Below are 24,797 nucleotides of genomic sequence, written 5' to 3' on the forward strand. Positions count from 1 at the left end.
AATTTCAAGAAATCAGACTTTGAAAGCATCTAGCTTTTTAAAAAATCATACCTTTTAAAAGATAAAATGGTTGTTTAAAATTTAAATGGAAAATGGAAAATGCATGATTTCCATTTGCCTTAAAAAAGAACAATAATAGCTAATTAATTTAAAGAACAAGGAGTGTGGCAAAAGAGTAGGGAAAGAGGAAAACAAAGGCAGTCATATTTAAAATTTATTTTATTGTTTCATCAAAAATTTCCTGTCAAAAAAGTATTGTACATCTCATACAAAACAGTACAAATAAACCCTGATTTCCTTCAAATTCCATATAGAAAAGTAGTACCTTTTATTAAAAATAGTTACAACATATGGAATGAGAAATATATGGAATACATCCTTTCAGGAATCTCAAATCCACACTCTTTAAATGGTATAAATAAAATGATTTCCAACAAGCTAAAATTTGTGAATTTGATTCACAAATTCTGTCATTTCTATATAAATAAATGATACATAATACTGCAAAGGCATAATAATAATAATAATAATAATAATAATTTAAAAGAGCACTTGATTCCAAAACATTCCTCAGCTTATGTCTCTGTGTTTGTGTGGTGTGTGTGGGTGTGTGTATCTGAGTGTCTGCCATGGTAAGAAATGCCATCAATAGCAGCCCAGTTTTCACAGGTGCCCAATCCTTCTGTAGGAATCTGCATGCACTGCTCGCTGCTCCGGTAGCAAGGCCTAGAGAAAGAAGGCAAGTGGTACACTTCACCCTGATGTCCAGATTATGTTTTGGGGGGAGGAATCTAAATTCACACATTTACAATGCAAGCAGTTTTTAAAAGCACGCACATTAACACCACATATGCAGGCAGCGCAACACAAAGGCAGAAGAAATCACATCACTCCACGCACAGAGACAACGTGCAAATTCTAATAATATCCTTAAAACTAAGTGTCAGCTCCATTACAGACACAGCAGGGCCTGTGGTGGCGTTCTAGTGACAGCAAGGAGCAGCCCTCCCTGCCGTCTGACTGGAGGGACTTTTTTGTTTTAGTACGAAAATCTTAACCTATTTTTGTCTCCCTGATCCTGAAGTAAGTGGAATAATTATTTTTTCAGTAATTTGGGGTTACTTATTTTAAACATTGGTGGGGGGCTGGGAAGAGCATACTTTGATAATAACGTGCCTGAGAAAGCAACGAATAGAATCTTTGCCTAGTCATTGGTTTAAAATGTCCAGTAAAAAATGAGGTCAAGGTTTTATAAATCAACTCTGTAATGAAGAGCTGAAGCATCTAATACCCCACCATCACAGTTTTTATTTAAGAACTTAATTTTAATATTTGAACATTGAAGTGGAATGTAGGAAGTTTCTAAAAACATGGATTTTAAAGCACAAAAGAAAAACATTGTTAAAGGCTTTGTTGGAAAGAAAATGACAGAAGTACATCATGACAAAGCATAGATACATGTTAGGAGAGGAAAAAAGAACTGCTCTGATGTATAATTATAGTGTGAATGTGACTTTGCAAAGCCACTTTGAGGGGCTTACAGAAAAAGAGTTGGGAAATTCCTTATCAAATGTCAACTGAGAAGCAAAGTGTTTGAAAATAGAAGAGCATCCAAACCAGAAAGAATTAATTTATAATTCTACAAACTGAGGAGTATTTTTAATTTTATTTCTAATTCTGAGTAAACTAAGTGCACAAGCAAAGTGTTAAGAGACTTCTGAAAAAGTATGATTATAAGTGAAGCCCTAAAGAGAGTAACTATTTGAAAACCTAGGTGATATAAGGTGTCTGGTAGTGAGCTGGGATAATGCTAATTCAAAAGGGAGGGGAAGATCTTTATTATCTTAAAAATGATTTTTATATGATGTAGTTTGAAAAACTCTAAGTGAACTATGTCAACTAAAAAGTCACTGACTAAACATTGGACTCTGATAGTTGTGAAAAGTCCCTAGTTGTGTATTCCATGGAACTCAGCAGGCCGCACGCCTCTGGTACAGGAAAATCCAGGAAGCTTGGTTAGTAATGCATGTCCCAGAATTGCACTTGAATTCTGTAATACTTTTAGCACCAGACAAGACTATGTACAAGTTATCCTGATACTTTATCATCAATTATGAGTGTGCAAAGGAGACCCAGAACAAGTAATTACCCAGCTTAGAGGCTGAGGGCTCATGGACAATAACTAAGGTGGGGGGTGGAAATGGGAGGGAGGTGGGGAGCACTGGGCAGAGGGGGAGGGCAGGGCTGGGAATATAAGACAGAAAACTGTACTTGAACAAGAATAAAATAAAATAAAGAACCTGAGGAATTGTGGGTATCTATGGAATACATTTAGAACTGGAATCAAAAAAAAAAGAAGCTGAAGGCTCAAAAGCAGCACTGCAAAAAACAAAAGAAAAAAGGCACTGCAGTTCTGACAGAAGATTTGCATTCTTTATCTCCACCTTTCAACTGGTATAATGTCAAATAAACAGGTCAAATAATTAAGTGATCTGAGTTTCTGTTAAAGGAAAACAAGAGCCCCATACCTGTGGTGTGTTGGTTTCGGAGGTTCTGTTTTCAGGTTCCTCCCGTCGGTGCTGGTTTATCCTTTCTGCCTGCAGTAGCTGCTGTTGAAGCTGCAGAAACTGTTCCCTGGGCACCATTGGACAGGCTTGCTGCTGGAGCAGCTGCAGATCCCAAGCATGAGGGGATGGGCTAAGCATCACAGTGGACCTCAGGTGCTGCATCTGGAGGGCAAGGGCAAAGACTGGTCAGCTGCAGCGCCTTCAGACACACAACTGCCCTTGAAAATGTTAAGCAGAGAGTAATGAAGCCTGACCCCCTGACAACTTGCAAATCAGGATAGTGCATGGGTCTGGGTAAGAAGTGAATAGGATGAATCATTTTGCTTGGGAGATAATATAATTAATGAATCCATAGTCCTTCTTAAAAGTTTTAGACTTCAGATTGTTCTTCCCCACTCTTGACTAAGTATAAGGGTATGGGGTATATGATGTACATAATGTCTGAATTCTATTTCATTTTTTTCCTTAACACTAGATAGGGGTGTCAACCTCATTTTCACCAGGGGCCACATCAGCCTCATGGTTGCCTTTAAAGGGCCAAATGTAATTTTAGGACTGTATAAATGTAACTACTCCTTAACTGTTAAGCAAGAGCTCAGTGCTGCTGTCGGGTAGAAACAAGGTGCTGGGCCGGATGAAACAAGGTGGAGGGCCGGACTCAGCCCGCAGGCCTGTGTCTGCCACCTGTGCACTAGAACATTTAATTATCCCTCTTTAAAAAACAACCACACCAGCGCTGGAGTGCACAAGGGGAGAGAGTGGTTATGCTGTAGGGCTTGCAACTTACCATTCATAACGATTCTTAAAAGCAAACGTTCAATGACTACATATTTTTCAAGTTAGCAACATTTTTTCAAAGAATCTTGCATCTAAAATTATTTTAAACTATCTTAGCTTATCAGTGTTAATATTTTTAAATAGCATAGTAAAACAGGCAATTCTGGGGCATAAGGTGATATCCTAGAACACCTGGGAATTGAAGTACATGGAATACAAGTATTTGTTCGAGACAATGAGGAGGTGGTATGCATATCACATGCCAGTCAGAGTTGGGGAGAGGAAAGAGAAGAATGCATTGCATTTGGCCAGTGAATCATGCCAATTCCCATCTGTTGACGCATCCGGCAAACACAGGGCTCAATGGAAGGCATGCAACAAACAGGACAAGTACTAATCTCAAGAACGACCCTCAGGCTTGTGAGAAGGGAAAGGGTCCTCTAAGACACCGCTATAATGAAAGGTTATCATGAAACTTCAGAGCCACTATCCATTTCTGTCCATCTAAATTTCAGGGGCGGGCCATTACCCATTTTGAAATATGTTATAGATTCAGAAAATCCACCACTTTATTTTCAGGAATAAGGAACATACAGAATTATGATCCCATGATTTTATATCAGTGGGACAGTTTTCATCACATGTCTTCAAATACTGAGTTGTTAATAATGAGCAAAATCCTGATGTAAATGTAAACAGAAACATATTCCATAGTTAAAGCAAAATGAAAATGAATACTGGCTCTTTCCTTAAGTATTTATTAACTGCTACAGTCAACAGAAGTGATTACATGTACAAGGAATTGAATGAGATGTCTCCATGCTATGAAATTCATTGAAAGAGAATGTTCTACCTTCACACACTATCTCAGGCAGAGAACTGCACCCTTCTCTGCCAGTTCCAACCACAGACTTCTAGGTACAGGTTAGCCACAGACAAAACAAAAACAAAATTGCAGGAGTTATAAAAAGAAGAGAAGTAGGAGTTATAAAAAGAGAAAGAAGAGTACAAATTGAGTGTATTATATACCTGAATATGTGTGCTTTTTAGTCAGTAAGAACTTACAAAGAACCAACAATTGTATATAAATTGTACAGATATTAAAAGTTTTAGAAGTAGGTGGTGAAGGTTCTAGAACATCATGAATGTAATCACCACCACCGAATTGTACACTTAGAAATGGTTAAAATGGCAAATTTTATGCATATATTTATCATGATTTTAAAAATGAATGTAATATACAAAAAACATTGAAATGTACACTTTAAGTAGGTGAACTGTAGTATATGAGTTATATTTCAATAAAACTACTAAAAGAATCCAATTTGTTCAGGTCTACATGGAATAATAGCTCAATCTTATTTTTCTAAAGAAAGCTTTGTTAGATTAGTGTATAAGATGTTCTTTTCAGTCTTTCCATTGAAAATTCATGCTTCTTATTTATTCAGCTCTAGTGCCAAGTACACTCCCTCATCCATTAGTAAACACTTACTATTATACTAGGAAGAAAAATAGGAGGAAAAATTGCTTAGGGAGATAAGGGGGTTTCCAAGGCCAGCAAGAGCAGTGGGAGACCTGGCCGGCTGGCAGTGTTTGGAGAAGGTCTGGTAGTGATGGAGCATATACCTGTTACTCTTCAGTGTGGTAGTAGGTACAGCAACCTTAGATGCAGATTTCCCATTTGTTACAGTATATAATTATCTCATCAGAAAAGCATAACTGCATCTAAACACAGCCCGCCGGCTCAAGGTTTTGAGCCTTTGAAGCAGTATGAATTCCTATGACATTTATTATATGCTGTCAGAGAAAGAAAGAAATGCTTTGGATCTCGCTATTTATAGTTCAGTAACCTCTCTATTAGTTAATAAAGCAGAGGACATAAGTGACGAAAACCTCAGTGATCATTTAAATGTCAGTGTGATATGTCTGCCCACGTTTCACATTTCAAAACCAAGCATCTATTTAAAGTTAGCTTTGCATGTGCCCAGCTTCATAAACATATTCAAACATTTTTCTGGTAATTCTGGCTTTAAAATAGTTGTATATATAGTACTGTTTAACAGCACACAAAAAAGGCATTTTCTACTCATGCCTCCCAACCTTACAAAAATTTTACCGTTCACAAACATTGGATTAATATTTCCACCTACCCAAAGCAAAGTATCTCAATGAAATTACAACTTACTAGGGAGGATTTTTACGTAAGTTGTTTCACAGCCATCATTGTTCTCAGTACTCAGAACGCAATCTAGTAAGTAGACTGGAACCAGCCAGTGTCCAGGCTGCCAAGTTTACAGACCCATTTTTGGGTTTAACAGCTGTACCTCTCACAAAGCAGTGCCGAGTTACTAATGTAATAGACAGTGGCAACACTTGAAAGTCAAACTTCTAAATGCTACTGTTCTCGAATATATTGCATGGATTTCCTAGAGGTTGTTAGAGAGCAGTCCTATCTATAAAACACTATATTATGGCAGGCACCAGGAAACTGTTACCACCACAGCAAAGGCAGGAGAGCCATGGGTCTCTTGGCTAGTTTTGGACAGTCCCTGCCATTTCAGGACAGTCAACACCATTCCTTCCTCTGTGAAGCAATACGAATTCCCATGACTGTGTATTCAACTAAAATGTCCATCAAACTTGCTAAGATAGGCCAAAGAATTCAGCTTGGCAGCATACTTAGATTTTCACTTTTTTTCATAATACGAATTCAATGCTATGCTAGGCTCTCCCAACAAATGGCTCATTCATGGATTAAAATATTCTTCATCGCTAAGGCCATTTGCTTAAAAGCTTATACCTCCATTAGCTGCTCATCCAGTTTTACTTGTTTCTTTTTCAGGCCTTCGGTTTCCAAATGAATTGTTTCTAATTCTTGTTCAAGAGAATTCATTTGACTGACCTGTTAAAAAACAAACAAAAAATGCCCTTTAAACAAAGCAAAACAAAACCTCCATCTGAGTTGCTCTACTTTACTTTGACAAGTTTACACTAGTCAGAAATCTCAGCTCTTGAAAGCAAGCTGGGTTCATTCCTTGAAGGAAATCAAACAAAATAATGCAGTGCATTTATCACATTTAAGTAATGTAGTTATAATCACTCTTCATGCAGAGCAGATTTCTTAAGGGAGCTGGCTTTCAAACCTCAGTGCCACTCACTATATGGAATACATTTTACCTTGCAACTCAGAAAATATACCCACTCCCACTTGTTACGTATACACGTATATTAGTTATAAATACATATCACTGAAGGCAGAAATAATACTGATCCTTACCATATACTCATATTTTGGGGTATGTTTTATTAATAAGAATTTTAATGTTTCCCTAAATCAATTTTATAATTCTCTACTATGTATCTGAAGTGGAAAAAACACTATCTTAAGGCAAAGTTTAAAGATTTAAAACTGAGAATACATAAAACCTGATTTCTATAACTCCTTTCTTAATTTTAAAGATGAAATTTGAAGATTTTATGCCTATCCATTTTTGGAATTCTCTTTTTTATAGGAAGAATCTAATGAGCTCAAGAACACTGGGATTTGGAATATTGCTAAATAGAAAACATAAGACAATATGCTAGAATGTTAATTTTTACTTCTACCAGAAGAGACAAAGAGAGTAGCAAGAACCGTTAAACAGAGTGTAGTCTCCCAAGGTACAATTAAATTCATTGTTAAGTTAAAACCTATAATTAGATTTTTCCTTTAGTGAGTAGCTAGATGAAACCTACACTGTCTTATTTCAAAAGTTTACTCAAATGTATCTAAAATTAAATGACATTTCAGCTTTAGAGCACACTCATTCTTCTCACTGCCAATGGTCATCATAACTTTGACAAATAATAACAAAATTATGAAATTTTCATCAAATAAATGATCATCATTCTTGCCAGCTTATTAAACAAACCATAACTTTCAGAAGTGAACAGTGAAAACTATGAGTTTGAGTTTAGAAATAGAAAGAAAAACGAGTAATAACAAGAACTCCCAGAGTTACACTGGCCTAGAATTCTAGCTTCATGGAGCAAAGGACTGAACTGTGCCTCAGAGGTTTAACCACGTGGTAGCCACTCTCCATGGTGGCGCCCCATCATCTCCACCTCCTGGTCTTCACACCCTTGCGCGGTCCCTTCCTCTCTCTCCCAGGGTTAGTCTGTGTGACCAAGAGAATACGGCAGGAATAATGGTGCTTATCATTTCTGGGATTAGTTTATAAAAGGTACGAGAGCTTCTGCACTGGTGGTTTGGGATCTCTTTCTCTTATCGCTCGTTCACTGCCACATCCTGAGAAAAGGCCAGGTGGCAAGGAGCTGAGGCCTGTGACAATGAGTCAGCAGGAAAAGAAGCCTCCTCCTAACAGGTTTATGAGTGGACCTGGACCTGGATCCTCCAGTTCCAGTGAAGCCTTCGGACGAACACAGCCCAGGCTGATATCTGACTGCAGCCTCACGAGACACCCTGAGCCCGAAGTGTTCCTCTAAGCTGCTCTGAATTCCTGACCCACCGAGACTGTGAGACAAATGTTTGTTGTTTTCATTTGTTACACAGAAATAAATCATACAGACGTTAAGATGTCCCTAATGCATACTTCACTAACTTATAAAGGCGTTGTAATACTAAATAAAGATGAATAACTGTCTTCTTTAGGAAAGCTTAAAGTTAACTAATTGTACCTTTAACCACCACTCAGTCAAAAAGAAGCATACTGTTTGACAAGACTAGCAGAACAGACGTGAGGAAAACTGAAAACACGCCACGGCAGGCATTTCCTTGGGAGCACGTGGGAAGAAACGCACACTCGGGGACACGTCACAGTCAGAATATAGTAGACACGCAGTATAAACTCTTAAAAACTCACCTTTCTATTTGTAGGAGATCTTTCCTTTTGAAACTGTTCACACTCTCTCTTTAAGCTCAACTTTTCCTGCTCTGTGGGCTTCACAGTACCTGAGGAGTTGAGATGTTTCTGGTGCTTGGTGGGGAGAAGGCTGGATTCCAGTTCACGGACCTAACCACAACACATGTAAGAGGAAGAAACGCTAACGTAATCACCGAGCCAGGGAAGCAAACCACGAACATAAGGAAAGTTTTCATTTACCCCTTGGGTATCATCGCATTAAAAATACTTTATCAGTCCTGGCTGGTGTAGCTCAGTGGATTGAGCACAGGCCTGCAAACCAGAGGATCGAGGTTCGGTTCCCAGTCAGGGCACATGCCTGGGTTGCAGGCCGGTTCCCTGCAGGCCAACTCCCAGCAGGGGACTCACGAAAGGCAACCATACATTGATGTTTCTCTCCCTCTCTCCTTCCCCTCTAAAGATACATAAATAAATAAAATCTTAAAAAAAAATACTTTATCAGTCCAGTCTGCTAGTTTTTGAAGCCTACTTCATTGTATGTCAAAAAGATCCTTTCTAGGTAAATCTAGTTTTAGTCCAAATGGCTCTACAAGCCCAACACGGTAAGGAGCGCACAGGGAAGGAGGGGACTTCTGGTTCTGCCCAATGCTAGAGGTAAAGAAAACACAGTCCTACACACGTCTGCTCTACATAAGGTCCCATCTCCTTCACTCTGAAACAACATGTTTACATCAGCGAAGTTCCGTTGAGACAGGGATCAGGTCTGTCTTACTCGACACTGAAGCTTCAGTGACAGCAGAGTTTGCGGCCCACAGTAGGTGTGCTAAATGAAAATCTGTGGCTCTTCAGAGAGTTAGTCCTTGAAACAGGTGTTTGAGTAAAGGTTAAGCAAAACTGGTTAGTAGAGGTAAAGAACTTAAACATCAACTTAGTGGTTGGAAGAGATGGTCCTTAAAGACCATTCTGGCCTCTAAACCTGGAAATAACCTTTGAAAAGGGGCATCTTTTCTCTTTAAGGGACTCAGACAAAGAAGATTTGGGTCCTGTTTGGCCATTTTTGTACTACTCGTCTCAATGGCTAGCCTATTTGAAGAATAATGTGTGGTTAACAACTTCCATGAGTCTATACTTTGGATATGAGGATTAAAATACGATTTTAATGTACTGATAGAACTGCTTATACAAAAATGAATAATATGGCATAAACATCAGGATAAACTTTAATGAAAGTGAATGGTAAATAAACCATTCTTAAAGTCTGCTGTAAGAGAACACTCAAATCCATACCTTACAACTATTTTCATTACACCAAACATTCATTTTCACATCAAACTAAGCATTTGCAAACACAGGCCACCACGCACAACATTTCCAGTACCTTCTCCCGGGAGTGGGTGAGCTCCGCGTTGGTGTTTTGCACCACAGTTTGGAGTCTCTCGTTCTCTTGCCAAAGCAGCTGTTGTTCCTCATTCCACAGATGATCCAACTTGTCCCAAGACAGCCGTTGCTGCTGGCTATGGAATCCTGATGGCTGGCTGGCTACTTCTGGGGCCCAGTTCTTAAAAGAGAGGTGTAGAGTTAAAGTTAAAAACAAGCTGATTTCTGGTTTTCAGTGTCATGTTTACCTAATTCCAACAATTCTTAGTAAGTGCCTTTCAACTTTCATCTCTGTCTTCTAAAGAGAGCAAGCGTATATGTGTGTGTGTGTGTGTGTGTATATACACACACGCATATATATGTATATGTGCACGTAGAGAGATAGTTAGAAATAAATAAAACAATGCTACTGGGGTTTGACTTTAAATAAAGGTGTGTAAACGCTCTGTTTAAAACAGTCTTTGGCAAAATAGCCCCATCAACTCTAGTAGCAAAGGTGACTGAACAACAAGTCCTACTTCCATGCAGGACACAAGTACAAAGTGACTGGTGGCCTGGAAAACTGCCTCATTCTTGTGAAGTTATGCCTTGAACCCAGATAACTACTCTCTCGGCTAACAGAAGACATGGAGGGAACTCTGAAATGCACTGATAACTTGAAAGCTTTCACAAGCTCAACTCTACTTCCATTTTCACACATGTAATCATATCCTTTTTTAGATTCCAAAGCACATGTTGTCCATGTAATTGAGGCCTAAACACAGAAATATACTTTAAGCTACCAAAGTGACTTTTGGGATCCTGAAAATTGATTGTAAAAAAAAGGCAACACAACTAGATAAAGATAAGCCTTTTAAGTCAAAACATGAAAAAGATACCATTTCACTTTGATAAAAATGTCAGCTCAAAAGTAATTTTTAAAAATGTAAACTTTTATTTTTTTAAAAAATCACAGTTGGAAAGTATCACCAAGAGATAAAACAACTGAATCAATGCCTACTTTTATGGAAAGACAAAAACCTCAACTACTCAAGGATGGCATCCATAACACTGTTCTTTTATTTGTGCACAGATGAAGCAGCACTGTGATATTAAAATGAGACATGCTTTCTACAACATCAAAATGTTTTAGTTTTACAACAAAACAACTTAGTCATGGTCTTCTGACTGCACAATCAAAAAGTTCCCTTGTCACTACGGTTCTATTTATATGAAGTTCAGAAACAAGGTCCCTGATCTAGTGTGCAGAGGGTAAAGCAGGGGTTCCCTGGGGGTTATCAACTGCAGGGGACAGAAGAGAGCCTGTTGGGTGCTGGAAGCATCTTATATTTTGAACTAGGTGGTGGTTACACAAACACAGACACGGAGATATGTAGACTACATTTTACATATACGTGCATATAAATAACCAAGACATATACTTAAAATGTGTATACTTCACAGTATAAAGTTATACGTCCATAAAAAAAGAAAATTACCTTGTCACCAGCATTCTGAAGTTGCTTATGTAGAGACATCACTTCCTGTTTTAAAGCCTCCTTTTCCTGCTGAGTCACTAGTAGGTCGGATTTAATCCGGGACATTTGCAGGTTCACATTTTGCAGGGTGTCCTCTAAACTCTGAACCTGCACGAGGAGAGCAACCTCACACAGTGACCCAATTCCTTGTGGTCTCGCCTGCAGCATGTCCAGGTATGAATGAGCTTGGAGAAGATAACCCCTGGGTCCCTCCCATTTCTACTCACTACCTTCAGCTTTTTACTAAGGCTTGGTGGAAACTCAGTATATTATGTATATTTCCAAGATGTTAAATTATATTTACAACAATGATGAACTATGCCTAGAGGAAGATATTGCTGATATAATCATCTGGTATATTACCGAGTGCTACCTTACAGAACCAATGTGTACCAACTGGCATCACAAAAGATGGTTTTACCTAATTCTCTAGAAATTATGTTTAAGCCTGTGGTGTTGGCTTGTAAAGAACCTCTTAGTTGAGCTGTGGCTGGCGTAGCTCAGTGGATTGAGCGCAGGCCTGCGAACCAAAGCATCGCCAGTTTGATTCCCAGTCAGGGCACATGCCTGGGTTGCAGGCCATATCCCCAGTATGGGGTGTGCTAGAGGCAACCGCACATTGATGTTTCACTCCCTCTCTTTCTCCCACCCTTCCCCATCTCTCTAAAATAAAAAAATAAAAAAGAACCTCTTAGTTGAAAATAAAAATATATACTTTTAGTACCCTACTCTCTGCTAACATCTGAATTATTTCAATTAAAAAATTAAATTGGTAAAAGGAATGTTGATACAGATCTTTATAACAGGGCATGAACCTGCCTTAGAGAACCCATTTCTAAATCACAAACAAGCAGTTCTTTTGCACACTATTTTCAAGCTTTCATAAGTAAGTAATTTCATAATGATGAGATAATCTCATAATAATGAACTTTGAGGGAAATATTCAAGTTATGCATGTATCAAATATTAGTCAAACTGAATCATTCTGAGCCCTTCAGGCCACCTGCACCTGGAATGTTCTTTCTTCTGTGGGTTCTGTTGGAAGACGCAGGGAAAGATTCACTGTGCAGATGAAACAAGAATTGTCCACACACCTTTTCCTGTGAAGCCACTAGCTGCAACTTCAAGCTTTCATTCTGGTGTTCCCAAGACTTCTGTTCTTGCTTCATCGTAGCAATTCTGTGCTCTAAAAGACTTGATTTGGTCAACTGTTTTGGGAAAAGGAAAAAGGTAATGGGGCGTTTTTGCAAACATATCTAGCCTCAATTTGTGTGCCTCCACTTACACTGAAAAGATCATGTTATTTACCATCTATTTACATGGGGGAGCAGAGCACAGTTAAAGACATGTTCCTAACTGACCCCCTTGTCTACCTTTCATTTTGAGGAGCCTCTTTTCTTTGGGGATTCCCATTTTTCCTTCTCATTGCCTCATATTTTACAGGTTAGACACAATGGACTGGAAGGCAGTTAGAAATCTCAAGAGTGTACCCTAACAGGAAAATAAGGCAGGTGGGACAAAAGCATTGTTTTGGATTTGCTAAGGAAAATGCAACAGAAAAACAAGTGTCTGTGTAATAGATCTCAGATTATTAAATCATACAACAATATGTTTATATTATATATAACTAGATAGTGATAGATTTAAATACTATTATTAAGTAGCATGGCTACATATTAAAATGAGACTAACTTTGTATTGCTGCATTTAATAATATAGTTATTAAGCAACTAATTTAGACTGCTGTTAAAACCATGGCTTTAGCTCTAAGGTCACGTGATGCCGGCTGAAATGCTGTTCCAGGAGACTCTGGAACAGTTAGGCTAACGGTTAGGCCCACGCGCACAGAGAAATGCTCATTGTGGTACACACTGTACGATCACGGTAAAAAGCCGTCTTATTTTCACTACCTTATCAATACAGCTGTTTAATTCTTCACTTAGAGCTTCCTTCTCTTTTTGCAGTTTTTCATTGTAGCTTAGAACACTAGCCATTTTTTGCTGGAAGTCAGAGAGATCGGGACATCTATGCAGCTGTAAGAGATAAGCAAATGAGCCCTCCCGTCACATCTCACGCCCATATTTATAAAAAGGCATTTATAAACAGGGCATTTTCATGGCACCTGCTAGATATTTCAGAGGACATCTAAACTCTCAGGGACTACAGTTAACTTTACCACAATGTTCCCTGCTAAGCTCCTCTCCATTCTCCAATTGACTGTCAGTTCACATAGACTCAACCAGACAGACATTAATAAATAATGGTCCTAGCTTTCTGTTTTACTTTCAGGATAGAATAAATAACATACTGACATCCTGTCATCAATTTAACTTGTGTACATATAGCACAATACATTTTCCTCATTCTTTTTTAACTAAATTCCCTGAGAGTCTCAGAATCCTATTAGGAAATTAAGACTGACAGGAGCCAACTAGAGGTTGACACGAACATAACCCTTGGTGGTAGAAACTCAGTATTTCAGCATTCCGGAAAGGACACTTTTGTGTTTATAGGCTGAACAGACACAAGAAAGAGAATTTTATCATCTAAAAACATTATACTATTAAAATAATCCTTTATTGAAGCAAATTAAATAAAATGAACTAAATTCTTTCAAACAGAAAGATTCCTGTACTCACTGGAAAATTCAGAATAAAGAATAAAATAGGACAGTGTCCAGGATATAACTTTAAAACAAACTCTGTTTTGTACTTAAAATTAAGTCTTTGAAACTTTGAAACAGGCTTCTGAAAGGCAAATTCGTGAGACTGCAACCCTGACAATACTCTAGAATTCACCCTTATGTCTTAGGCACATGCCTCACACTTGCTCTAAGGAAAAGGGATAAGAAGGACCAGCTTCACCTGTGTCTTCATGAATCTGGTGAGCAGTTATTAAAGTTATAAGCCAAAGTGACCTTTTTTTTTTTTTTAGATAAACATATTACTTTTTCACCTGGTTTGGAAAAAGTAGAACAACAAATTTCTTAAACTGAAGTGGTTATGATTCATTTATAGCAACAGAAATTCAGTCGATAACATACATAAGTTACAAACTAGAGCAACATTTAGAGATTTAGCAACAGTAACCCTTACAAACAGATTTGTACTCCAAGCCCTCAACTTGACTAAGCAATATGCCAGTTGCCGTGATTCAGTAAAAGGGACATTCGGTGGCCAGAAAAGCCAGAAGACCATCAGGTGCATACTGTTCTACGGGCCCCCTTCCCCGCGACCCCTCCTACGCCGCACACAGTCTTACTTGTTTCATTCTCTCCAGTTCGTCTTTGAGAAGGAGGTTTTCCTGTTCCACAATGTGGGTCTGTATTTTAACTTCAGAAAGTTCTGCTTCCAGAGAAGACACTAAAGTGGAGGACTAGGAAAAAAATTAACCAGTGAAATAATATACACATTCATTTAGCCTATGGAAACTTAGTGGGGTCACAAAAGGCAGCGTTAAGGACACACTAGTACAGATTCAATGACACACTGTTTTATGACCATCCATCCTTATTCCCGATGGAACTAACTAAAACTATCTTTTCAAAGACTTTCCTCTTAAATGGCATGAACATGATTTCTAGGGTAGTTTTTGCAAGGTTCTCCACAGTAAGGTTACTATCTTTCTCTCGGGGGGCATACTTTCAGGCCGTGTGAACTGTTTGTCCTTAAACTTTTGCTTATTAATTTTGGCATCTATCAGTAGACTCTGCCTACAATAATTATTACTCTGACATTAGCCTTGTAATTTTCCATTTCTTTCTTTCTACATTTATTAATTAGAATTCTACTGTAAGGAAGTCAGTGTGTCTCCCCCCTTTCTTGACTTACTCAGTTCTTTATATAGGTATGGACCTATAGATATTTGTTTTATCCTACATTTGTAACAATATTTATTTTACGTTACACTATGATTATTTATTTTGTCGATGAAATTGTTCCACCTTTGGCCACAACGTGCCCAGTCTTTCTTGAGCCCTTTATTCTTTCTGGCACCATGAAATACTCCAGGCTCTTCTTGAATTTTCCCTGTTTCAGCCTTGGAACCAATCATTTTTCCAAGGAACCCTGGTTCCTTTTGTAGGAGAAAGGTGTTTAGAAACCAGGATCTGGACACTCCGTCAGTGTACACGCATCTACATCTCTGTCTATTCACGTGCCCGGACCACAGTTTTAATTATTAAGACTTTAGGTACAAGAAATTTAACATAAGCATTTCTTTCATTTCTTGGGATTCCCTCCAAAAAGGCCGTATGGTGGCTGCAGACCAGACCTGCACTTTACGGTGTTCCAGTTCCTCTTTCAGACCAGACTTTTCTTCTTCCCATTCGCCAAACGCGCTGAGTTCTGGCACCTTCTCCTTCTGGCACAGCACTTCTGCCAGACGCTGCTTAAGTTCTTGCAGTTCTTTCTGATTTTGAGAATTCTTTTGGCTAAGCTCCGTATTTTCCAAATCCAACTGTTGGTTTTTGGTTTCTAATTCTGAAATCTAATTAAAATTGAGATAAGTTTTACAAACTAGTTAACCTACTTCTGCTAAAAAAACAGATTCAGAGACTAATTGTTTTGTTTCCTCACTATGTAGATAAAGTTACACACACACTTAATCACAGAAATAATACAGAGTAATTGTTCAGTCAGTTCAGAAGTGTATGCAGGAGTGATACATACTCAGTCCAATCCCACTCCATGTGCACAGCTGGATACGTATCTCACCATAGATGGTTTTCTATGCATACACAAAACCCATGCACACACAAGATATTTTTTTTCTTCTTTATAATAAAAATCGGAATCTTTTCAGATGTTAGGACAGCCTGTTTTTTTCCTACTTACCATATATTACAGAGTCTTATCTTCCAAGTCAGTGCATTCAGAAACTACCACATGCTATATTTTTAGTGCTATATTTTTTAGTCGCTCTCCAATATTCTATGCATCAAGACATTACATAATGCATTGAATTTTAATTATGAAGAAACAAACGATCTTTTAGAAAATTCATTTACACACGGTAGCATTTTGTAGTTAGGATCATTTTGTTTAAGCGGGGCTGCTGGGTTAGAAGGCATGCATGTACATTACTACTTTTGTAGATATCCTCAAAATATCTTCCTCACAGTGCTACCAACGTGCGGTCCTATCAGCAAGGTATGAGTGCCTTAATTTCCTCACTACCTCTTTTATACTTGACGATGTCCCTCTCTAATTTTTGCTAATCTGACAGGTAAAAAAGAAAACTCATTTAATTTGCACTTCCCTAGTCATTAATGAGGCTAATCATCTTTTTTATTGATTGTATTCTTTTTTTCTGTGATTTGACCATTCATATCAATTATTCATTTTTCAATTGGGTTTTGCTGTTTGTGAGTGTACAAAATACACTTTGGATGTTAACATTCTGTCTATTTCAAGTGCTCTTTTTCCAGGATGTCCTTGCCTTTTGACTGTTTGAGACAGATTTGTAAATGATCTTCTCCAACACAATTGTGTGTTTTGAGATTATATAAATTAGGTATCAAATGTCACAAGTTATCTAAATAAATCATAAAGATCTGTGAAAAGATACACTGATTAACTGGTATTCAGTATCTGAAATTTTGTCCTTAACTTTCTGCCTTCAGTCATGGTGAGAAAACAGGACGGAGCTAATAGTTAAAACAATAGGATGGATAGAGCCAGTATTACCCAGGTTTGGTTTTAGAGCCGTCACCTACCCATTCCCACTGATATAAAGCTTGTATTAAGCACTCAGAGTCAAGAAATAATAATACATTACTATACCCATACAAAATAGAAACCTAGTTTCTAGACACAAAAAATTCACCTACTCACAAAAAAACAAAAACCTAGTTTAAAGTCAGCATGAGGTGAGTTTATATTTACATCCTTACCATCACTAGCTACATAAGTTATTTCAATAATATGTCCCATAAATTTATAAATTTTAATTAAAAGAAAGGAAAATTTCAGACTCAAGAAGCACTGGGAAATATTAAGCATCTCTTTACCTGTTTCTTTAAATTTTCAACCATCTTCTGAACTGTGGCTTTTTCCTGTCTTACAGTTTCTATATTTTGCCTAAAGGGACAATGAAAATATAACTTAAGAGTTAGGCTTTAGAAGTTGAGGTAAAATACTTTTAGTCCCTGTAAAAACAAACGCCTTAAGGAAATTTAAGTATATGTCTTACCACATTTCTTCCTGAGATCCATTTAATTTCTCCAATTGCAGGTTAGAAATGCTATCGTCTTCATTTAGAGTAGTAATTTCATTTCTCAAAATAGAATTTTCCTCTTGAAGCTTCTCAGATTCATATCTGAAGTACAGAGATTTGAAAAAAAGTAGTTACAACAAGGCAGTCATCTGGCATCTTTGGAAAATTCTTTTTAGTAATTTCCAATGAAACAAGTATTCCATGCCAGTTAAAATGAGAAGTCTAAATTAGTAGTCTCTTAGTTCTTAGAAATCGAGTTGTAACATATTGACTCATTTCTTATGGAAAGTAAGAATTTTACTCAAAGACATTAGGGAAGTGTGGCCGAAACGCCTGAACACGGAGACAGAATGTAGAGCAATGCCCACTCTGGTTGCTGATTTTCTCCATGACAACAGTATTGCTTTGAGCAAATTACTTTATCTCAGTCTCCAGTCCTACCTCCTTCAAACAGACATAAACCATGTCTTAGCTTTAGGTTCAGGCCCCAGGGTACGTAGACAAAGAAAATTCACCACGTGAATAAAAGGGCCATACTGAAATATACACACTAACGTTTACTTTGAGATTTTTTTCATTCCATTATATTCTGTTTTTTAGAATGGAAAATTGTCTGAAGAAAGAAGAGGAAAATCTATATCCAGAATTAAATTATTTTGTCTCATGTCATTAAGATATTTCAGACATGACATAATATTTTACAAATTTTTTAAAAATCCAAATTTGCATGAAGACTATTGCAATCACATTTTATAAAGCCAAGTAAGTAGTGGTACAAGCTGTTTCATTTCTGTCTTTATTTTCAAGCGCATTTATTAGAATCTGATAGCTCCTCAATAAAATTGTATGTTCTAAGATAAAGCTCTATCGTTTACAGAATATGGGCATGTACCTTCAAGTGGTATAAGCAGGAAAAACTATAAGCTACAAAACACATTTATCCTATATTAGTATAAGGAGAGAGTTATCTACCAAGCAAGTTAATATTATACAAAAGGCATTCATTCTCATGTAACATGTGTTCATCACAATAAGGAAAAGAACATTTAACAACAACAAAAAACCCTATCTGTCCAAATGAAGTGCTGGAAAAGGGTTAAAAGGCCGGACACACAGTGATGATGCTCGTGGTTACACAGCACTCTCCGTTATGAACTTTCACACCCCAGGGAACGACATTTATTTCCTACAGAGGAAGGGAATGCCGCCTAGGCAAGGCTATTCTACTTGTTAATATGACACAGAAGCAGAAGGAAGTCTAAAGCACTGCTCTCTTCTGGAAGACTAACAGGTTAGTTTCTCTAGGTACAGCAAGCAGCAGAAGTTAGCTTTGGCGAGGTGCCCTGTGGGGCTCTGTGAGGCGTGGAAGGTACATACATTACCTCAGCAGTTCGACTTTTTGCTGCATCTCACTGCACGTGATTTGCAAGTCATGCATCATTGCCTTCAGCTCTTCCTCCTTTCCTCCTTGAGAAGGTATGTCTCTTTGTTTAATTAAATTAGTGACTTTCTCCCTCAACTTTCTAGTCAGCTCCTGCAGCTTTTGTTTCTCCAGTTCTAACTCTGCTATCATGGCCTGACGCTGAAAATGTTTGTCTTGAAGGCCTAGGAGAGCAGGGTTTTCCTCTAGTACAACTTGATTCTGTTCTCCAGGCTTTTCTCCATGTGTCCGGATTGTTCTGCGCAGCCAGGCAATTTCACGTGCTTTTACTTTTTCTAAAATCTGTGTGTTCTCCTGCTCAAGGTACCGGTTTTCTTGATAATGTTCTTCTATAACCTGGTGTACATTCATAAACTTTGGCACACACTCTCCCAGTGTCTGATTTAGTTCAAGTACCTTTCCACCGGCTTTGCAGTCCAGGTTCTTTACATGGGCCTCCCAGACGGAGACGCAGTCACACTGTAGTACTGCTCTTTCTTGCAGCTTCTCAATCTTGCCTTGAAGTCTCAAAACAACCACATGCAGGTTCTCATTTTCTCTTTTGACCTCATCATAACTCTTTTCCAGGCTAAGAAATGTTTCAATCAATTCTTCTACTTTCTTCAGCTCATCCTGTAATCTGAAAACTTCTGAAGTGAGTTCTTTGTTGTTTTCTAGGGCTTCGTCATACTGCGTCTCCAACACTCTCAGCTCTTCCTGGAGACAGTCATTTTCTCTACTAGCATCTTCGTATAACAATTTATACTTGGAAGAAGCTTCAGGGATTTTCTCAAGCACACTTAGTTTCTTTTTGAGCACAGAAACATCAAAAAGTAGGTCCTGTTTCTTTTCAGAAGCTCGATCACAGTCTGCACGTAAGATTATTAGTTGTTCCTGAAGTTGACAAATTTGATTCTTCAGGTCCCAGGTCTCAGTCCTGGTCTCCTCACTGTTTTCGAGTTCGGAAAAACTCTCTATGGATGCTTCAGACTCCTCTATTTTGACCTCCTGTCTCTGAACAGAGCTCGTCCCAGTGCTGCCCAGATCCTGGACCTCATTGTCTTGCAGGTCACTTCGGATGTGCCGCCTGGTTACACTTTCTACTTGCTTCATCTGGTTCTGCAGTAAAAATGGCTCTGTTTGTTCCACAGACTTTCCAAGAAGTCCAGTAGCTGGCTCCTCTAAACAAGACATTACTGACCCTGGCTCTAACTTTTGCAATCTCTGTTGCAGTCTAGAAATTTCAGTAGCCATTTTCACATTTTCCTTCACTGCTTGTTCGTGAGCTCTCTGCAGGCTTAAGAGGACATCTCCATTCTCTTCCAACAGCTGCTCTCCCTGCTGGAGCAGGGACATGGCTCCACTTCCTTCTGTCTCCTCCTCTCCCATCTCCTGGCAGCCATTCTGCAGCCTGGAGGGAGGAGATGCCACCTGCTGCATTTCCTTAATTCTATTCTGAAGCCGGGAGATTTCTGCGCTCATCTCGGCTCTGTCTCGTTCTGCATTCTCACAGGTCACTTTGTGGATGCTCTCCATGGCCAGAAGCTTGGACATCATTTCCTGCCTCTCCTGGTCACGTTCCATTTCTAGCCTTTCAAGCCTCTGGTTGGCGAGCTGCTCAGAGACGCCTGCCTGGCACAGGACCTGCTCGCAGTCCTGCAGCTCTCTTTCATGACTGCTTTGCAGCTCATGTATCTGGGTGGACAGCAGGCTTTGCTGACTTTCAGACACATTTCTTAGATCTTCCAGGTCTTTGAGTAGCTGCTCTCTCTCCACAACCATACTGTTTAAGTGTTCTTTGTATGTCTTTTCCAGCATCTCTCTCTCCTGGGTCAAGGCCAGGGAAGACGCTTTCTCTCTTTGGAGAGTCTCTTTCAGCTGCTCCTGGGCTTCCGCACACTCCTGGGTGAGCTCATCCTTCTCAAACTCCCACTGAGATCTCTCCTCGCGCCGTTGTTCCAGGAGCTCCTTCAGCTCTTGGCGGTAGTGCCTCTCCAGGCTTTGCACAGCACTTTCACATCTCTCAGTGACTTTCTCACAGTCAGCCTGAAACTGGGCTTCTATCTGACAGGTTCTTCTATTACACTCAGTTTCCATTTTTTCCCTAAATGTGGTCAACATACAGCATTACTAAAACTGCCATTGACTGCGGAAGCAAAAAAACCACCAAAATACAAAAACCATTTCCCAGGCACAGAAGAAGCTGCCAAGCAAACAATTTAAATACTTTCTAACAATAGTTTTCACTTATCCCTCTGTGATTCTTTTATACTGAAAAGGGATCTCATTACTGAGAGCCAAGACCAGCAGCTATAATTCATTTAAAAAACTTCATTCTGCATTTAGAAAGAAAATTTAGAAAAAAAATTCTTTGGCTTACTCCTGAATGTATTTGTTTTTGGATATTTAACCAAAAACTTAAAACTGGTATTTCGTGGTAAATGATCAAGTGCATTCATATTCCCTTAACTTGGGAAATAAAGAAATGTTTCCTTTTACTTAAGTATACATTGGAGAAGGATAATCATATAAACCGCACATATTAAATTCATTATGTTTTTGCCTCTTATTTAATGAAGTAACACTGAGGTCATCAGAGTATGAAGTGTCAAAGCCCTCATATGTGCCTGAGATGTCATATTACCTGTATTTTTCGGACTATACGACACACGCCCCACGCCCAGCCCCTGCCAAATTTGGGAGGAATATGGTTGTTGATGCTGCTGTTGAGTTCTGTTCACATTTACATCGGTGAAATATTATGTTATTTATGTTATTAAATATCTCACCACATTTTTGTTTCAATTATTTCCCCCCTCTAAAACCTAGGTGCATCTTATGGTCCAAAAAATACGGTAGTAACGTAAGCACAAAAGTAGTGTTTCATAACTCTGGGGACAAATGGAACTTTGCCCAGAATCTAGTTCATAGCCTTTCTCAGAAGACAACAAGACTTAGCCAGGAAGGAGCCACATCTGTAATAACCTTATCCTCATCTGTGACCTCAAAAGATACAAGTCTGACGTAAGGCATACTTTCTTCTTTTAAGAGAAAAACAGTTTCAATAACCCCAAGGTAGGCTTATGTCTGAACAATAACAAAACAGCTGGAAAGACCAGACAAGAATTGTGTGAATCCAGGGCCTATCACGCCTTCCGATTCATCCAGGTGTCCTTAACTGACTGGAACTGCTGGTGCCTGTGATGGACGGCACCCCAGGGCGCTCCATTTCTCCCATTTTTCTTACCTTCCCTCTTGAAGCTCCCTTTGGTGTTTTTCCAAGAGCTCTTTGCGCAACTCCTCTTTCTCAAGAGTGTGCTTCTCCACCAGGCTTTTCAGCTGCTCCTGGTGAAGTTGCTCTAGTTCCTGAGTCAAGCCCCTCACCTTCTCTTCTGTCCAGGCACCATCTTGGAAAAGTCCTTCCCTCTCTCGGTGAGGGCTTTCCTCCGACTGCTCCAGTCTGCCCATGAGCGCGGCCTCCTGTTCCAGCCTCAGCTTCCCCTGCAGGACAGTCTTTTCCTCATCCCACTTCATTTGCAGTTGTTTTTTCTCCTCCTCATGCCTGCACTCAGTCACACGTTGAGCCTCCTGGAGCACCACTGCCTGGCCCTGAAGTTCTGCAATTTCATTTTTAAGGTCACTTATTTGTTTTTCCAAGATGTGCACTTCATTCTCATATTTTTGCTTCATGTTCTCCTGCTCCTTTTCACAGGCAACCCTGGTTTCATGTAGCTGCTTTTCATACTGGTGCACCTAAAGTCAGAAAGCAAAACCGCCACAGGGTTATTCAACTCAAGGCCATGGCAATGTGCTGGGGGCAGAAGTACTGTTTTTTTTCTGACAAGACATTCTCCAGTTTTGCAATTTTGTTTTAAAGTAATAATTCAAAAACACGTTAAATAGCATATATTTAAATTGGTCATGGTGTCCTTTCCTTTTATTTTAACTTAGTTGAATTTTATTCATTTCTCAACAACTCTACTCAAACTGACCAGACCTTACCACTGATGCCATTTGTCTTCTTAGGCATCCTTTCTAACTGCAAACTTAGGTGTTTAACATAGTTAAATTCGTGTATTTATTAAACACCTATCAGACATTCTGCAAGCCTTGCAGGGACAGAAAGTTGGGTAAGACATAGTCCCTGCCACAAAGGAGAAACCAGTCTAGACGTGGTTATGACAAATATAAACAAGTTTACTACAAAGCAGAATAAAAAATATTAAGGTAGAGAAAAAGGAGCTACAATTTAAACAGGGGAATCAAAGGAGGGAAAAATCATCTTTGATGGGGGAAATATAGGGCTGGGCTCATGTAAGAGGTAACATTTGATATAAACTCTGAAGACTAAGTAGTCTTTCAACAGACAGAAAGAAATAACATAGCATGTAATAGCATGAGCAAAACCCCCCAATCTGATGAAAAAAAGCAAACCACCTGGTTTGACCAGAGGATAAGGTAACCAAAGGAATAATGTAAGAGAAAAATGGAAAAATAAGTTGAAATGACAAGGTTAAGAAAGGGTTTTGGAGGCCAACACTTAGAACTTGTATCTAATTTAAGATGTAATGTTATACATCTTAAGGCTTTTGTTTGTTTGTTTTATCAGGACATTTTTTAACAAGTTGGAAATAATGCAATGGTCTTCAAGTTCTATGCTTGCTAGATAATGAAGACCTTACATTTTGGAGAAACTCTCTGAGGAAAAGGTCTCATGCGTGGTCTATGAAACCATCCTGAGAAACTGGGTTCCTGGTAGCCACCAAGACAAGAGAAAATTTACAGAAAGTGCTACACTATGAGAACAAGGAGTTGAGAATGTACTACATGCAAAAAAGCTTGTTAGAACTCAAAGAAATCAGAGAGCAAGATTGATAAGAAGGACTTACTTTATCTTCAAGCTCCAGCCTTAGGTGAGACAAGTCCCTGTGATGATGTTCTTTCATCTGTTCGATGACCAGCTCTGCCTCGATGCTCATATTCAAAGGATTGCATTCTTCAGAACCAAGCCCTGAAAATACATGAGATCTGTTGATCCCGATCTTTCAGTAACACAACTGGCATCTGAGGAGGGACATCCATTGAACACAGGAATAATTTCAGCCTAAATTGCCACAGAGGACATCTACTAGGAAACAGTAGAAGTCAAGGGCAGTCTTTTCTGTTTTCAAGAATTAGGAAAAATAGGGAAAAAATGAAGGTGAATAGATTTCACCATATGTAGTCAGTGCATCAAACCCTATACAATCCATCTTTTTGAACAGTAGGTGGGGGGTAGATGTGGAAATTGCTGCTTAAATGTGATCACCTCCTAAAAAAATGCCATGGATTGAAGTAGTTTGCTCAGATCAACCAGCCTTCTATCCATCCAACAAATTCTGAGTAACAAATTAACTAAGGGCAGAGATCCAAGATGGTGGTGGAGTAGATGGAAGGTACGCTCGCCTGCTCCTAGGACCAAACTGGAATTAAACCTGAAATACACAACAATCAACCTGAATAACCAACTGAAGACTAGTTGAACAGAAGTCTTGTAACCAAGGATTTACAGAGGAAGCCACATTGAGACTGGTAGGAAGAGATGTAAAAAGGGCTAGCTCTGCTCCCAGGGGGGTGGCTGAAATTCTGGAGGGACAGTTCGGCTGCAAAGGTTCCCCCTGAGGAGCATGGGGTCTCAACCCCATGCCAGGCTCCTCAGACCAGAGCACCAGAGCTGCAAGAGGCTCCTACATAACAACTGGCTGTAAAGGACAGAAAGGATTCTGTCTAGCAAGGAAACAGGAGTCTGCTACAGACACGGGCACCCTCTCAAGGGGCCAATGCACAAAATCTCATTTGTAGCCATTCAACCTGAGCTCTGGCAAAGGGAGGGCAGAGCGAACTAAAGCCGTGTGAGAAGAGACTGGGATTTGTGGCTTTGGGAAGAACAGCTGATGGGAGAGCTGCTGGGACAGCTGCCGGGATCCCTGTACTGAGTCTTTCTCCCACACTGCAGACACCATCTTTCCTGGATGGAACACGTCCCTCCATACGAAGAAGAAATCTTAAAAGCAGCAAGAGA

General features: G+C 39.1%; 1 protein-coding gene across 8 annotated transcripts in view; it reads right to left on the minus strand.

Moving 5' to 3' along the window:
• Nucleotides 1-24,797, minus strand: part of NIN (ninein) — a 93,334-nt gene that overhangs the window by 5,810 nt on the left and 62,727 nt on the right. For 5 of the 8 annotated variants that reach the window (XM_037054273.1, XM_037054272.1, XM_037054275.1 and 2 more), the window contains 14 exons: nucleotides 23,626-23,747; nucleotides 21,984-22,489; nucleotides 18,699-20,840; nucleotides 17,293-17,418; nucleotides 17,111-17,180; nucleotides 15,373-15,588; nucleotides 14,362-14,475; nucleotides 13,011-13,133; nucleotides 12,195-12,308; nucleotides 11,062-11,208; nucleotides 9,585-9,764; nucleotides 8,207-8,356; nucleotides 6,145-6,246; nucleotides 2,529-2,729 (listed from right to left, as the gene is read on the minus strand). In XM_037054273.1, the coding sequence (XP_036910168.1) occupies nucleotides 2,529-2,729; nucleotides 6,145-6,246; nucleotides 8,207-8,356; nucleotides 9,585-9,764; nucleotides 11,062-11,208; nucleotides 12,195-12,308; nucleotides 13,011-13,133; nucleotides 14,362-14,475; nucleotides 15,373-15,588; nucleotides 17,111-17,180; nucleotides 17,293-17,418; nucleotides 18,699-20,840; nucleotides 21,984-22,489; nucleotides 23,626-23,747 (4,313 nt within the window). Of the gene's footprint in view, nucleotides 1-201; nucleotides 727-2,528; nucleotides 2,730-6,144; nucleotides 6,247-8,206; nucleotides 8,357-9,584; nucleotides 9,765-11,061; nucleotides 11,209-12,194; nucleotides 12,309-13,010; nucleotides 13,134-14,361; nucleotides 14,476-15,372; nucleotides 15,589-17,110; nucleotides 17,181-17,292; nucleotides 17,419-18,698; nucleotides 20,841-21,983; nucleotides 22,490-23,625; nucleotides 23,748-24,797 lie in introns of those variants that run through there. The other 3 variants (XM_037054279.1, XM_037054278.1, XM_037054280.1) reach the window with 2 other exon arrangements.

The sequence above is a fragment of the Sturnira hondurensis genome, unplaced genomic scaffold (genome assembly GCF_014824575.4).
Source record: "Sturnira hondurensis isolate 20B ecotype Veracruz unplaced genomic scaffold, ASM1482457v3 Scaffold0008196, whole genome shotgun sequence".
In the NCBI taxonomy this organism is placed as follows: domain Eukaryota; kingdom Metazoa; phylum Chordata; class Mammalia; order Chiroptera; family Phyllostomidae; genus Sturnira; species Sturnira hondurensis.